At 41.4% G+C, this 15,289-nt stretch overlaps 1 protein-coding gene across 1 annotated transcript in view; it reads left to right on the forward strand.

Moving 5' to 3' along the window:
• Positions 1-15,289, forward strand: part of LOC117365127 (dedicator of cytokinesis protein 2-like) — a 1,549,644-nt gene that overhangs the window by 347,887 nt on the left and 1,186,468 nt on the right. Inside the window, exon 22 of the mRNA XM_033955120.1 lies at positions 12,790-12,924. Coding sequence (XP_033811011.1) covers positions 12,790-12,924 — 135 coding nt within the window. The remainder of the gene's footprint in view (positions 1-12,789; positions 12,925-15,289) is intronic.

Below are 15,289 nucleotides of genomic sequence, written 5' to 3' on the forward strand. Positions count from 1 at the left end.
ATTATAATTGAAATTATAAAATTGGAAAACCATCACAAAATTAAATTTGAGAGTTATTTATTTAAAGTTCTTTAAGCTATGTATAGGTAATTGTAACAACAGTGAAACTAAAGGAGATAAAGATGCCAGACCATGGGCTGGAGTGGGAATGAAGGAAGGAAAGGAGAAGAGAGGAGTGCCAGAGCATAGGGGAGGGGGTGAAGCCAAAATGAATCATGTACAAAGGAGAGAAAGGGCACAGGATATACAGTTTATTGAAGGGACATAGAAAGAGGGAAGATGCCATGTGGAACAGTGGATGCAAGGGACAGAGGGTGGACAGTGGATGCAAGGGGCAGAGAGAGGGTGGACAGTAGATGGAAGGGGTAGAGAGAGAGAGAGAGGGCACAAGCTGGGTGGAAGGGGCAAAGAGAGGGCAGATGTTGCATGGAAGGGAGAGAGGACAAACGCTGTATAGAAAGAAAAGAGCAAAGAAAAGATGATTAAAGCAGAAACGACAAAAGGTAGAAAGATTTTTGTTGTTGCTTTACTTAGAATCAAGTAGTATTGTAACTGTATTGATAAAATTTTATAAATAGGAAATGGAAATAAGGCAATTTTGGGGACTAAACCCTTTCCCTCAGGTCAGGACAGGATAACAGTACTGTTCTGAAGAAAGATTTGGCCTCTGAAAGCTAATTGAAAAATGGATTAGTCCAATAAAATGGTATTCTCTTATTTCTCATTTTTTGTTTTATTTTTATTTGTTAATTTGTAAAGTGGTGATTGTTATGTATCAGTTTTTTTCAAATTTACATCTACTGTCTTTATATTTTGCACAGTATTAGAGGACATGTGTTACTGTTTTTGTGGTGTTGTGGTATGCAGAGTCTGGTTTCTTTCTGGTTTCTTGGTGGTTCAGTTTAACTTTTGTCTACATATTTCTATTTTTAGTTTGTGATTATTCCATATTGGGCGAAGGTGTATCTCTGTTCTGTGTGTATGAAAAGAACATAGTTTACAGTTGGCATTGACTGCAGGATCAATTGACTGTGCGGGATCTGGCTTGTTTAGTTTTACAATGTATGTGTTGGTGTTCTAGTGCTCATTGCAGTGTTTAAGATGCTGCTTTTTCCTAGGTACATTCTTGTGGTGCGATATGTGGATTGTTACTAAAAATCATATTTTTGATATAGATGGGGGGGTGTCAAAAAAATGATGGGCCCCGGGTGTCACATACGCTAGGTACGCCACTGCAGAGATGCCAGACTATGAGGGAGCGGAGGGAAGAAGATGGGTGCCAGACCAATTTGGGAGGGAGGGAGAGGCACAGTAACAGAGCAAATGGAAGACATAGAGAGACAGTGGATGGAAGGAATTGAATGAGAAGATGCAGAAAGCAGAAACCAGACAACAAAGGTAGAAAAAAAAATTCTATTTATTTTATTTTAATTTTTTTTGCTTTAGGATAAAGTAGTATATTAGTTGATAAAAATGTATAAACAAAGCCCTGCCAGCTGAACATCTTTCTCTAGTTCAGCAGCCAGAACTTTGATTTATAAGGAAGGAATAAGCTAAATATTGCAGTATTGAGACTTGTATGGATGCTGCGGGGATAGTAGTCGTGGGGATGGTGCGGGGACAGTGGTCGTGGGGATGGGGCGGGGACAGTGGTGAATGGGAAAGGGGGGACAGTGGTCATGGGGATGGGGCTGTGACAGGGATGGTGGTTGCGGGGACGGGGCGGTAACGGGGACAAATTTTTTCCCCGTGTCATTCTCTAATTGCAAGTACACGTGCTTTGAAACGAATCTACATACTTTTAACTACTATGTAGAACAGTGTTCTTCAACCTTTTTACACCTGTGGACCGGCAGAAATAAAATAATTATTTCGTGGACCGGCAAACTACTAAGACTAAAATTTTTTTAAAAACCATCGCCGCCCCATCCCCGCGAGCTCGGTCCCACAAACCATCTGATCCCATCTGCACAAGCCTCAAATAGTTATGATTTTATATTGAACATATTTTATTAAAGTATAAAAAGAAACAATATTCTATACAATTGTCATTTTATAAATACAAATAATACAGGACAAAGATCAACAAAAACCCTGTCTCCCCTCCCCTTCACATATATCCCCTCTACTATCAAGAAAACTGAATAAGCTAAATTATTACAGAATGCTACACAAATATCATGTAACAGAATACCACAGTCACACATGACAGGAATGGTTTTAGGGAGTAGAACTAGGGCAACTGCCCCCTGGTCAGAGAGAGCCCTAAGCCAGCTGGAAGCTAAAGAAGTAGTAGTGCCTGGGCTTTGCACTCCCCAGTTATGTCTAGCAAGATACATATTTCAAATCTGATATATTTGAATCACAAGATAGAAATAAAATTATTTTTTCTACCTTTTGTCGTCTCTGGTTCCTGCTTTCATTGCCTTTTCACTCTCTTCCATCCTGCGTCTGCCCTAAGAACATAAGAACATAAGAATTGCCACTGCTGGGTCAGACCAGTGGTCCATCATGCCCAGCAGTCTGCTCACGCGGCGGCCCTCTGGTCTAAGACCAGCACCCTAACTGAGACTAGCCCTACCAGCGCATGTTCTTGTTCAGCAGGAACTTATCTAACTTTGTCTTGAATCCTTGGAGGGTGTTTTCCCCTATAACAGCCTCTGGAAGAGCGTTCCAGCTTTCTACCACTCTCTGGGTGAAGAAGAACTTCCTTACGTTTGTACAGAATCTACCCCCTTTCAACTTTAGAGAGTGCCCTCTCGTTCTCCCTACCTTGGAGAGGGTGAATAGTGTTTTTATCTACTAAGTCTATTCCCTTCAGTATCTTGAATGTTTCGATCATGTCCCGTCTTAATCTCCTCTGTTCGAGGGAGAAGAGGCCCAGTTTCTCTAATCTTTCGCTGTACGGCAGCTCCTCCAACCCCTTAACCGTCTTAGTCGCTCTTCTCTGTACCCTTTCGAGTAGTACCGTGTCCTTCTTCATGTACGGTGACCAGTGCTGGACACAGTACTCCAGATGAGGGCGTACCATGGCCCGGTACAGCGGCATGATAACCTTCTCTGTCTCTTCAGTCCAGCATCTGCCCCTTCCATCTATCCTCCTGCTCCCCCCCCCCCAATTTGGTCTGGCATCCATCATCTTCCTTCTGTTCCCCTCATGGTCTGGCATCTCTGTCCTTCCCTCCCCCCTGTGGTTTTTAGCATCTCTCTTCTCATTTCCTCCACTCAGATCTGATATTGTTCTCTGCTCTCTCTTCCCTTTTCTTCTCTGGTCTTCCTTCTCTATTTTCTGCCTCCATCTAAATTAAATTATTTCTTACTATTTAGTCCTATTTCCCTCTTTTCACTGTGTCTACCCACAGCTTGTCACCCCTTTCCCTCACCCCTCCATTATCTTACTATTTTCTTCCCCCTTTATTTATCTCCTTCCATCCAGTATGTGTTCTTTCCCCACTTCCATTCAGCATCTGCTCTCCCCTCTCAACTGACATCCATCTGCCTTCTGCTCTCTCTCCCTTCTTCTCACTTCCATCATCTGTCCCCTTCTCTCTCTCATCTCCTCCATTCCATCATCTGCTCCTTCTCTCTCCCCCCCCTCCAACTTCCATTATCTGCTCCCTTCCCCTCACCTTTGCGGGTCACTTTCTTTCCCCTGAGGTGGCTCATGTCAGAGGGGAAGCTTTGGCCGAGCAGAACCGCTTGCAAGGAACAGTGGAACTTACTTGATTGATGTCGATGCTGGGGCCCGTTGCCGTTTGAAGAAGAAAAAAAAAAAGGTGGAAAAAAGGGACCTGCAAAGGCGAGAGGAAGGGAAACCTTCAGGACAGCTGCTCTTTGCCCTCCTTCAGTGGCCCAAGAATCCAGACCAGCAGCGGCAGCTCTGTATATTTTTAACTTCGGCACAGAGCTGCCCCTAATCAATAGTTTAGCGCGGTTTCATGAGGCAGCTTCGGGGCCTTTGCTAGGCCGGCCCGCTTCGATGATGCGATGTGGGCCGGCCTAGCAAAGGCCCCGAAGCTGCCTCATGAAACCGCGCTAAACTATTGATTAGGGGCAGCTCTGTGCCGAAGTTAAAAATATACAGAGCTGCCGCTGCTGGTCTGGAGGTGCGGAGACAAGGCAGGAGGCAAACGCGGTGGAAGGCAGGAGTCCCGGCGAAGGCAGGAGTCCCGGCACCGCGACTGCAACAGGAAGTTGCAAGTCAGCTGACGCCGGCCTTTCGTTGCGGCGGGGACCGAATCCTTCGCGGACCGGCAAGATTTTTTTGCGGACCGGCGGTTGAAGAACTGTGATGTAGAAGACAATGTTCAGACAGTTTTCCCTCAAAACATTTATCTAGATTGTTCCCCACTTTATCTTGCTCTTTAATATTTATCTATTCTCCTTGGGAACAAAATTTTCTACTATGTATATTTAATTAAATAGTTATGCAGATGACATTATGGTTGTCTTGTCATTGGATTCAGTACCATCAAACAATATCAATCAGATTGCTTTAGTGAGATTGACGATAGAGAATTGGATGCCATCTTTTAATTTAAAACTCAAGTCTCAAAAAACTAATTTTTTCTTTACAACTCCATCTAAACCAGGGATCTCAAAGTCCCTCCTTGAGGGCCGCAATCCAGTCGGGTTTTCAGGATTTCCCCAATGAATATGCATTGAAAGCAGTGCATGCACATAGATCTCATGCATATTCATTGGGGAAATCCTGAAAACCCGACTGGATTGCGGCCCTCAAGGAGGAACTGTGAGATCCCTGATCTAAACTTACCCAAGATTCTCTTCATTTTAATGGTACTGTATATACGATACAACCTGTTTTGAAACTTTTGGGGATATTTTTAGATTGAAATCTAGCAAAGTAAAATCAAGTGAATGCTGTGGTTCGTAAATGCTTTTATATTCTAAGGAACTTACATTCCATAAGAACAAAAGAAGAACATAAGAATAGCCTTACTGGGTCAGACCAATGGTCCATCAAGCCCAGTTGCCCTTCCTCACGGTGGCCAATGGAGATCACTAGTATCTGGCCAAAGCCCAAGGAGTAGCAACATTCCATGCTACCGATCCAGGGAAAACAGTGGCTTCCTCCATGTCATTCTCTATAACAGACTATGGACTTTTCCTCCAGGAAATTGTCTAAACCTTTCTTAAAACCAGTTACGCTTTCCGCTCTCCGCTCTTGACACAACCTCTGGCAGTGCATTCCAGAGCTTAACTATTCTCTGAGTGAAAAAATATTTCCTCCTATTGATTTTAAAAGTATTTTCCTGTAACTTCAGCAAGTGTCCCCTAGTCTTTGTAATTTCTCATGTAGTAAAAAAATTGATCTACTTGTACCTGTTCTACTCCACTCAGGATTTTGTAGACTTCAATCATAGCTCCCCTCAGCTGTCTCTTTTCCAAGCTGAAGAGCCCTAACCGTTTTAGTCTTTCCTCATACAAGAGGAGTTCCATCCCCTTTAACATCTTGGTCACTCTTCTTTGAATCTTTTCTAGTGCCGCTATATATTTCTTGAGATAAGGAGACCAGAATTGAATGCAATACTCCAGGTGAGGCATAACATTCTTAATCTTGTTAACTATTCCTTTTTTAATAATTCCTAGCATCTTTTTTGTTTTATTGGCCGCCACCGCACACTGGGTGGAAGGTTTCATCGTATTGTCCACAATGATACCCAGGTCATTTTCTTGGACGCTAACCCTCAAGGTGGACCATAGCATCTGGCAAGTATTATTTGAGTTATTCTTCCCAATGTGCATCACTTTGCATTTGTCCACATTAAATTTCATCTGCTACTTGGATGCCCAGACTTCTAGTTTCCTAAGGTCTGCCTACAATTTTTCACAATCTGCATGCATTTTAACAACTTTGAACAGTTTAATAATAATGATAATAATAATAATAACAGTTTATATACCGCAGGACCGTGAAGTTCTATGCAGTTTACATAAGATTAAAAAAGGTACAAATTGATTGAACTTAAAGGAGGTGAGAGAAAGTGGTTAAGAGGTCAAGGGAACCGTTATTGAGGGGAAAGAGATGTACGGGTCAACTGTCTAGATATTTCAGGAACAGATATGTTTTTAGGCGCTTTCTGAATTCCTCATAAGTAGTGGGCGAGAGCAATTGTTCTAGATCTTTACCCCATAATGCTGCCTGATGTGAGAGAAGGTGTTGATGGTGGTTTTTTAGTTTACATCCTCTAACTGAGGAGGAAATGAAGGTCAAATGTGAGCAAATAAGTTAAATAGCACCGGTCCCAGTACAGATCCCTGTGGCACTCCACTGTTTACTCTCCTCCATTGAGAAAAATGACCATTTATCCCTACCTCCTGTTTTCTATCCGATAACCAATTCGTAATCAACAACTGAACTTTGCCACCTATCTCATGACTCTTTAATTTTATCAGGAGCCTCTCATGAGGAACTTTGCCAGAAGCTTTCTGGAAATCTAGATACACTACATCAACCTGCTCTCCTTTATCCACATGTTTATTCACACCATCAAAGAAGTCCAGAAAATTGATGAGGCAAGATCTCTCGTGGCTGAACCCATGCTGACTCTGTCTCATTAAATCATGTTTGTCTACATGTTCCAAAATTTTATTTTTTATTATTGTTTCCACCATTTTGCCTGGCACTGAAGTCAGGCTTACTGGTCTGTAATTTCCCAGATATCCACTGGAATCATTTTAAAAAATCGGCGTAACATTGGCCACCCTCCAATCTTCTACATACGATTTTAGCGATAGGTTACAGATTATTAACAGCAGGTCAGTAATTTTATGTTTGAGTTCTTTTAGTTCCCTGGGATGTATACCATCCAGTCCAGGTGATTTATCACTTTTTAATTTGTTGATTTGGCATAGCAAAAAGCGTTCATTATAAGTGATTTTGATGTGTGCTACATTACATAGTGACGAAGGTAACTGACAAGGCTCCTGAGGCAGGCCTTATAGGCTGAAACACGTGTGTCAAGCCATCGCATTTATAAAGTTTTGAAATAAAGTTACACACCTGGATCTTGGTACATCTCCGCTGTTTGTCTTTTCATGTGTGAAGCTGTTTTGCTTGATTTGGCTTGGCACGTCTTCCAGATTCAACAAGATTTCTTTCAGTTCCTCTGCATCATCATCTTTGAAAACCATGTCCGGTTCAGGTAGATCTCTTACATCTTCTGTAATGACTAAAGCAAATAATTCATTCAGTTTCTCCCCTATAGGCTTATCCTACCTAAGTGCCCCTTTTGCTCCTTGATCATCCAACAGTTCCATGGATTCCCTCGCAGGTTTTCTGCTTCTGATATACCTATAAAAATTGTTATGAGTTTTTGCCTCTTTAGCAAGTTTCATTCCATATTCTTTCTTAGCTTTGTTTATCAATGCTTTGCATCTAACTTGACAGTGCTTATATCTCTTCTTATTTTCTTCATTCAAATCTTTTTTCCATTCTTTAAAGGATGTTTTTATGACTCTAATAGCCTCTTTCACCTCACCTTTTAACCATGCCAGCTCTCGTTTTGCGGTATATAAACCTAAGGCTTAGTTTAGTTTAGTTTCCACTTTTGTTAATATGTGGAATACATATGGTCTAAGCTTCCATGATGATATATTTAAATAACATCCATGCCTGGTTTACAGTCCTAACCTTTGCAACTGCTCCTTTTAGCTTCTTTTTAACCATTTTCCTCATTTTATCATAGTTACCCTTTCAATAATTAAATTCCTTTACAATAGATTTCTTTTGCGACATCACTCCAGGTATCAGCTTAAATTTGATCATATTATGATCACTGTTTCCCATCGGATCCAACACAATTGACTCCTGTAGTATGCCTTCCATTCCACTAAGGACCAAATCTAAAATAGCTCCCCCTCTTGCCAGTTCCTGGACCAGTTGCTCCAAGAAGCAGTCATTTATGACATCTAGAAATTTTACCTCCCTAGCACTCCCTGATGTAACATTTAACCAGTCAACGTTGGCATAATTGAACTCACCAATTATTGTACTGTTGCCCAATATGCCTGCTTTCCTAATTTCTGAAAACATTTCTAAATCTGTCTGCTCATTTTTTCCTGGGGGACGGTAGTATAACTTTACTTTTATATTCCTTCCCTTCACACATGGAATTTCTATCCATATGGATTCCACACTGCTATCTATGTCATGTAGAATGTTTATGCCAGGCAGGCAAGTGACCACACAATCTTCACGCCCACCAGCCACCCAGCTATCTACATTCGGAGTTGTTTTGAATGATCAGCTTTTCATCTTTTGGTGCAGTCTTTGGTACTGTCTGCACTTGACAATTGCAATATAGTCTATCTAGCAGGTTGTAAGAAGCGTTTTAAAAGACTCACTTTGATTCAGAACACAGTTGGCCGGCGTGGTGAATGCTGTCTGCTGCTCCCGACGCTAATAGGAACTCTATGAGTGTCAGGAGCAGTACAGAGCATTCAGCACATTGGCCTGTGCTAAAACCTGCTATCGTAGTTTTGTAAAAGGGGGTGTGGGTTAATTTTTAATTTGGGCAGAATTAAACAAGTAAAGCCTTTGCAAATTACACTGGCTCCCAGTGGAAGCACGGGTTATTTTTAAATTTGTTTCTTTTTGCTACCAAATTATCTAATAGATCATTTTTTTTTTTTTTTTAACTCCTGTATGTTCACAGCGTAATTTGATCTTTTTTACATTTCCTTCACCCAAAGGCTGTGTTTACAAGACATATCAAGGGTGGCTACTTTCTTATCAGGCTGCTAGCTGGGAATCTGAATTTTGCCCATTAATACTTACCTCAGTTTCTTATTTTTATTTTAGAAAGTTACTGAAGACTTATCTGTTTCAAAAATTTCTTGGGAAGTAATGATGGCCGATTGATGTGTTTTGTTATATTGATTACGATTTTGTAGCTCACTGTGTTTGTGCAGTTTTTCTTATTTTGATACATGCATAGAACTGGAAGATTTTGCAGAATAAATATAAAGTGTTGTCTTATGTTATGTTTCAGAGGCTCCAAAGAAAAGTCAATATCATTTAATGCTGCCTCGATTCATTTGCAAATCAATGCTACGCTTAAATCATTCTAGCATTATACCTTGGATGTACCGTCTGAAAAAATTTCACTTTTTGGCCTTCAATATCATTCTTTGTGGTGGTAAATTTTACTCTTTGGGGTGGTTCACCCCTGTCATCTCTGTGTACATCCAGCGCTGTCAGCTACTTCAGAATATGCCCTATACCTTTCCCAGCTCACAGCTATATAAAGACACAGACTTGTCACTAGTGATGGGCAATGCATTTCATTTCATTTCCCATATCATGTGCACCATTGTTCATTTTTTTTTGTTTAGGTTAGTACACAGTCCCCTGAACAATGTAAGTCAAACAAAGACTACCCAATACAAAAAAAGTAAGGCCAATTGTTGAAACAAATATCACCAGCTGTACTTAACTTGTTCCAATGCTACACTCAGAATCATACAACAGGGAGAAAAAGACTTCAAGTGCTCACAGGTGCTGGACGTTAGAACAATCTTACCCAGTCACCCATAATAAGCCCCCGGGGTCTCTGTAACAATATCCAACAGCCGAGGATAAGATAAAAGCTTGCCCCCCTCATCCAAAACCTGCGCTAACAACAGAATCCCTTGAGTGCTCCAGTCCCGAGAAACCATGGAGGTTAATCCCGGCGGGAACTCTAAATTTCCTTGCAGCGGCAACACATCAGTGGCCTAGGGATTATAATGGAACACCTCCGTTAACTTACACCAGGTTAGACGTAACGGTTTTAGCAACACACTGGTGCATGCCAAGATGGAAAGTTTAGACAATGGAGCATGCAGCAGATAGGTCAGATGACACGGATGAAGGAGAGACTGTTCAAAAAGAAATGGGGTAAAAATATCAGTCCTAAAAATCCAGTCCCGAAGGGGTCGTAGTTGGCAGGCCAAATTATAAGCATGGATATCAGGGAGGCCCATACCCCCGCTCACACCAGAACCCAACAACCTCTCAAACTGCATTTTGGGCTTGCGGCCTGCCCAACAATATTTAGTAAACATACGCCGAAGGCACCGCCAATCGCTGCCTCTCAACCACAGGGGAAGTAATTGAGCCATTTTGGAAATAGGGCAATTCGACCACCCAGCGAGAGAGGCAGAGAATGCCACTGGGTTAAACGTTATGAGGTATGCTGTAGGAGAGCCGGGACATTCACCTGATACAATAATCAAACGTTTAACGAAATATCAAGGGCTTTTTTTTAGACATTTGGAGCTAGACCTGTATTAAAAGCATCTAAATACTAAAAAGGTGCCCAAACTGATCCCTGGAGGAATTAAAGTATGATCCCTCCCCCCTTTACTCCCCCAGTGGTCACTTACTTCCTCCCACCATCCAGAGATCTGGAAAAAAAAACCCAAATCAAACCCCAGTACTTTCTAGCCTATATTATGAGGGGGTGCTGAAAAGTTCTCAGCTCAACCAACCAACTTCCTAAATTCTGAGCGTTATTTTGCCACTGTAGCTGAAAAGAGTGTTATCTTATTTCCTTAAGTGCCAATTTGCAAGAACAAAATTTTATATTTTTGACATTGTTTCAGATCATTGATTGAACCATATCCACGTCATTCTCTTCTCGGTTGGGCTGAGAACTTTTCAGCACCAGCTTCAGACACAGATAGCTGAAACCAGCAGAAAAGAAAAGAGGGGCACTATTTAGGGGGTACTGCAGTAAATTTCACATTTAAAAGTCCCAGATACTACATGTCTCTTGTATGGCAACAATTCCAATCCCTAGACATTTGAGAAGATACTCTCTGTTGAGTGCGACGCAGCATGCCCTTCATCTATTAGATGCGATAGCAGAAATTTCAATCAAAGATAGCCCATTTGTGTCTATTTGGAACAACCCCAAACTCCAACACAACGGAAAGTCACTTTCATGGAAAAGATGGCAGCAGGCTGGGCTATGGTTTCCTCATCAAATAACTACTCAGACCTCTATTGTTCCTTTCAACACACTCTGCTCTACATACTCACTACCTCCTTCCACATTTTCTCAATGGCTTTCCCTCACTGAAGCAATATCCTCTCAGTCCCTACGATTTGACTTTGAGTTATCCATTCACACTATACGCCATTGGTCTTTTCTGGCTATATCAAAGGGCAAAGCAATCTCTTTATTTTACAGCATACTAAGGGACAACTCCTTTATCTTTTCTCCTCATTCCATGAAACACTGGGAATCCATACTAACAACCCCTCTTACTGATGTTGACTGGGATCTTTTTTGGTCCTCGACAAATCGTCCTCTCTTATCTTCCAGAGTTTCACAGTCAATGTTCTTCGTCATGTGGAATGCGGTATGGACTCCTTTTCGGATGTGGAAAGCCAACCTTAAACAAAACTCTGTATGCTGGAATTGTATGAAGGAGGCCGGAACCCTTGATCATATGCTCTTCCACTGTACTCCAGTTCGCTCCTTCTGGTCTCGCATTTGGGACACTATAAAGCATGTTACTAACTGTTCGGATGAACTTTCCTTGGATATTATAATTCTCAGATCTCAGCACCCCTGCTTTGTTCTTTCGAATTGTCCTCCTAAACTTATTGACACTATGTTTGTGACTGCCCTTATGCATATATTGAAGAATTGGAAATCCTCTTCATCATTGGATTATACTTTTTGGTGGAAATCTTTGTGCATGTATCATAAATTTGAATCATATGTTATGAGAAGAAAAATATTGCTCGACTATCCATGAACATGACACTATGCAACTCACCTTGGAAATTCTTAGACTCCTATGTTAGTTCTGTTTCATAGACACTCCTGTCTTTCTCTCTTTCTCTTTCTCTCTCTCTTTCTCTCCTTCTCTTTCCTTTCTCTTTTCTCTCCTTCCTTCTTTCTTTCTGTTTTCTTATAAGCAGTCCAAGTACTTTGGATCTCTTAGAAGGTTTCAAACCCAATTACAATTGATTGTAGTTACTGCTGTGTTACACTAAGTGTTATTAGTTTCGAGATCCCGGTGTCGTACATGTATCTGAATGCATTTTTGGACTGTATCTTTTCATAAAGCTTAATAAAAATATTGAACTGGGGAAAAAAAAAACAAACAAACAAACAAACAAAAAAAAAAGTCCCAGATACACGTCACTATAACCCACCCAAAACCTACTGTAGCTACATAAAGATGATACTTGAAGGCATAAGGACTATTGTTGTGGTGTACAGGTGGGTACAGTAAGTTTTGGGTGGGTTTTGGAGAGCTCACCATACAACATAAGCAGGTTATTGTGATGTGTGTACCTGGGACTTTGAAATGTGACGTTCACTGCAGTACTCCCTAGAGAGCCCCTCTCCTGTGCTTAGCTCTTTGTGAACAGTTTGCTAAGAATGCTGGCTGCTAGTATGTACGAAAAACTGGCTTTTGTGTGTTTTTAATGTGGACATCTTTATATTAGAGAACGGCCCAAAAAAAAAAAATAGATGTACTAAGGACCAAAACATCTAGATAGATCTTTTAAAAAAAAAGATAGATGTCTTGCTCTTTTGAGAATGTACATTCTCTCTATTGGATTTTTGGACATCTTTCTGAAGATCGTCCAAACTCAGACTTAGACGTCCTATCAAAAATGTTCCTCCATACATTTAACAATAAGAAAACACAAGATAAGCAATGTGTGGTACACTATGATACAAGGTCTTATATATTTATGAAGAATTCTTGTGTTGCCCACAACCTCTTAACCGTCCATTTCTCTTGGTCTTTCATTTACAGGAAGCTCACTACGGTGCTGACAAATTATGTGGCGATAGCTAGCCGTGGGGAACCATGTGACCCTCTTCTGAGAACATTCAAGGCCCTGGAATATCTCTTCAAATTCATCGTCCGCTCCAGGCACCTCTTTTCTCAGTAAGTGCGATTATGATGCTTTTCAGAATATATGGGAGTGTAAGAGCTTCTTAAAGGACTGCCCAAGGAATTTCTTTTCTGTCATACTGGTATTTTGCCATCAAGTGTCATCAGCTAAAATAGATTTAAGTTTCAAGGTTGACTATTGACTGACAAATGCAGTGAGGTGACTGTGAGACACATGCAGCAAGCCTTGTGGTAGAGCTGCAGTTCTTTCGCACAGCACACAAAAAATACCGCAGCATAATACATATAATAAACTAGCATGTAAATTACTGCCACATAAAAACTGCAGCAGTAATGCACAGCTCATTGATAAATGTCACCTTTCCTGTCAGTGCTCGAGTGGTGATTGGCTCTGCCACTGACAGGAAGGGTGACATAAAAAAATGCTGCAGGCAAGCATGACACAGAATTTCTCTTCTCTCATCCTATCCCAAGCCCCCAAACATCCCTGGTGTCTAGGGCACACATCACCCATTACAAGGGTTGCCAGATTTTCCAATCGGAAAATCTGGACCCCTAGGCCTGCCCCCAGGCCCGCCCAGTTTTGCCCATCCCTGTCCTGTAACTCCCCAGTCCTGCCCTAGCCCCCCCCCCCACCCACCTGCTCTTGTCATGCAGGGAGGAAGTCCACACATGCGCGGATGCCACGCGATTAAATCACAAAATGCCGGGTTTCAAAAAGCCCTCTGGACCCCCGGACATGTCCTCAAAAGGTAACCCTACCCGTTACCCCACCATTCCCATGACTAAACTCCACCTCCCCCCTAAATTTCTTGGAATCTAGTGGCACCCTTCTCTTCCACCCGTGCTCATCCCTGTCCTGCTTTGTTCGTTAGTATATACCTCACAGTATCCATGCAGCAAGGCTTGTGGTAGCTTTCTGCATCGACCCCTGTGTCTGCTAACATACTGTTTTTATCTCGACTTTGAATAAACAAATAGTAGAATTTATGATATTAACATGAACTGAGATGCATCTGCTGCTCCTACTCAGCTGGGGTGGAGAATCGCCTCTTAATAGCTCTCAAAACGTTGACCTGCCAATGAGTGAGATGTTCAAAATTGTCCTTTCAGTATCCCCTGCCATTGCCTCTTGTCTCAGCATCTCTCTTTCTCCATATTTCACACAGACTCTCTTTCACTTCTCCTTTCTCACTTTTCATCTCCCACCCTTCCACCTCCCTTTATTTCTCGTTCTCTCTACCCCCATGGAGGGTAATTCGATAAAATGAAGCCTATTTTAAGCACTAGGAATGCACCTATTTGGAACATAATCTATAAGGAAAACTAGGTGCCCACTTTTCTTTATAGAATTCTTGCATAATAAGTCAATATGCACCGATATTTTCACCACAAGCACTTTCACAAGCCATAGAGCAGCTGCAAATGCTTGCACCTAGATTGTGGAAGTATATGCATAAATTTTAATATTTTATAATCAATGCGTGTAAGTGTGTGCCACTCCCATGCTCCATTCCTACAAAGCATATGTGCTTGCTCTTATGAAATAGCATTTGCTGAAAATGTTTATTTATGTTATTAATTAAATGATTTATTTATTTAATTTGTGTACTGTATATCCCATCCTCCTCAGAGAGCTCAGAATGGGTTACAAGGTAACATACATAATAATTAGACAAACTAGTTACATAATAATTAGACAAAACGGGTTGCAGTGACATTCATATAACACAGTTTGTTCATCATAAATTAATATTCACAGAGAGAAATTAGTTCAGCATACATGTGGGATACATTTGCTTGGGAATTACAGACTGGATGGTTGCTTAAATTGAAGGAGGAAGATTGGTGGGATAGATGCTATGTTAGTGTACTTAATATAATGTTGAGGGTGCTGGGGGGGGGGGGGGGGTCTAGGTTCCCTGCTAGTGGCTTCTTTGTTTATGAAGGAGCCCAGGAGATTGAAACCCTTTACAACTTCTATTCTATTGCCTTCAAGTTCAAGAGCATCATCATTTTTCGTGTTCATGATCCATTCTAATCCCATGGTATGACTTTTCCAGTAGATACAGCATGTCTTCCTTGCTGCTGGTGATGAGCATTGTTTTACCTGCATCTCAGCATTACTGATGGGGAATCAACATAGTAAATGACAGCAGATAAAGGACCTGAATGGTCCATCCAGTCTGCCCAATAGTCATAAGCATTATTAATTTATTTATTTAAGCATTTATATACCACTTATAGTCTAAGTGGCTTACATTCAGGTACTCAAAGCATTTTTCCCTGTCTGCCCCGGTGGATTCACAGTCTATCTAATATACCTGGGGCAATGGGGGATTAAGTGACTTGTCCAGGGTCACAAGGAGCAGCACAGGCTTTGAACCCACAACCTCAT

Source organism: Geotrypetes seraphini, chromosome 1 (genome assembly GCF_902459505.1).
Source record: "Geotrypetes seraphini chromosome 1, aGeoSer1.1, whole genome shotgun sequence".
NCBI lineage: Eukaryota > Metazoa > Chordata > Amphibia > Gymnophiona > Dermophiidae > Geotrypetes > Geotrypetes seraphini.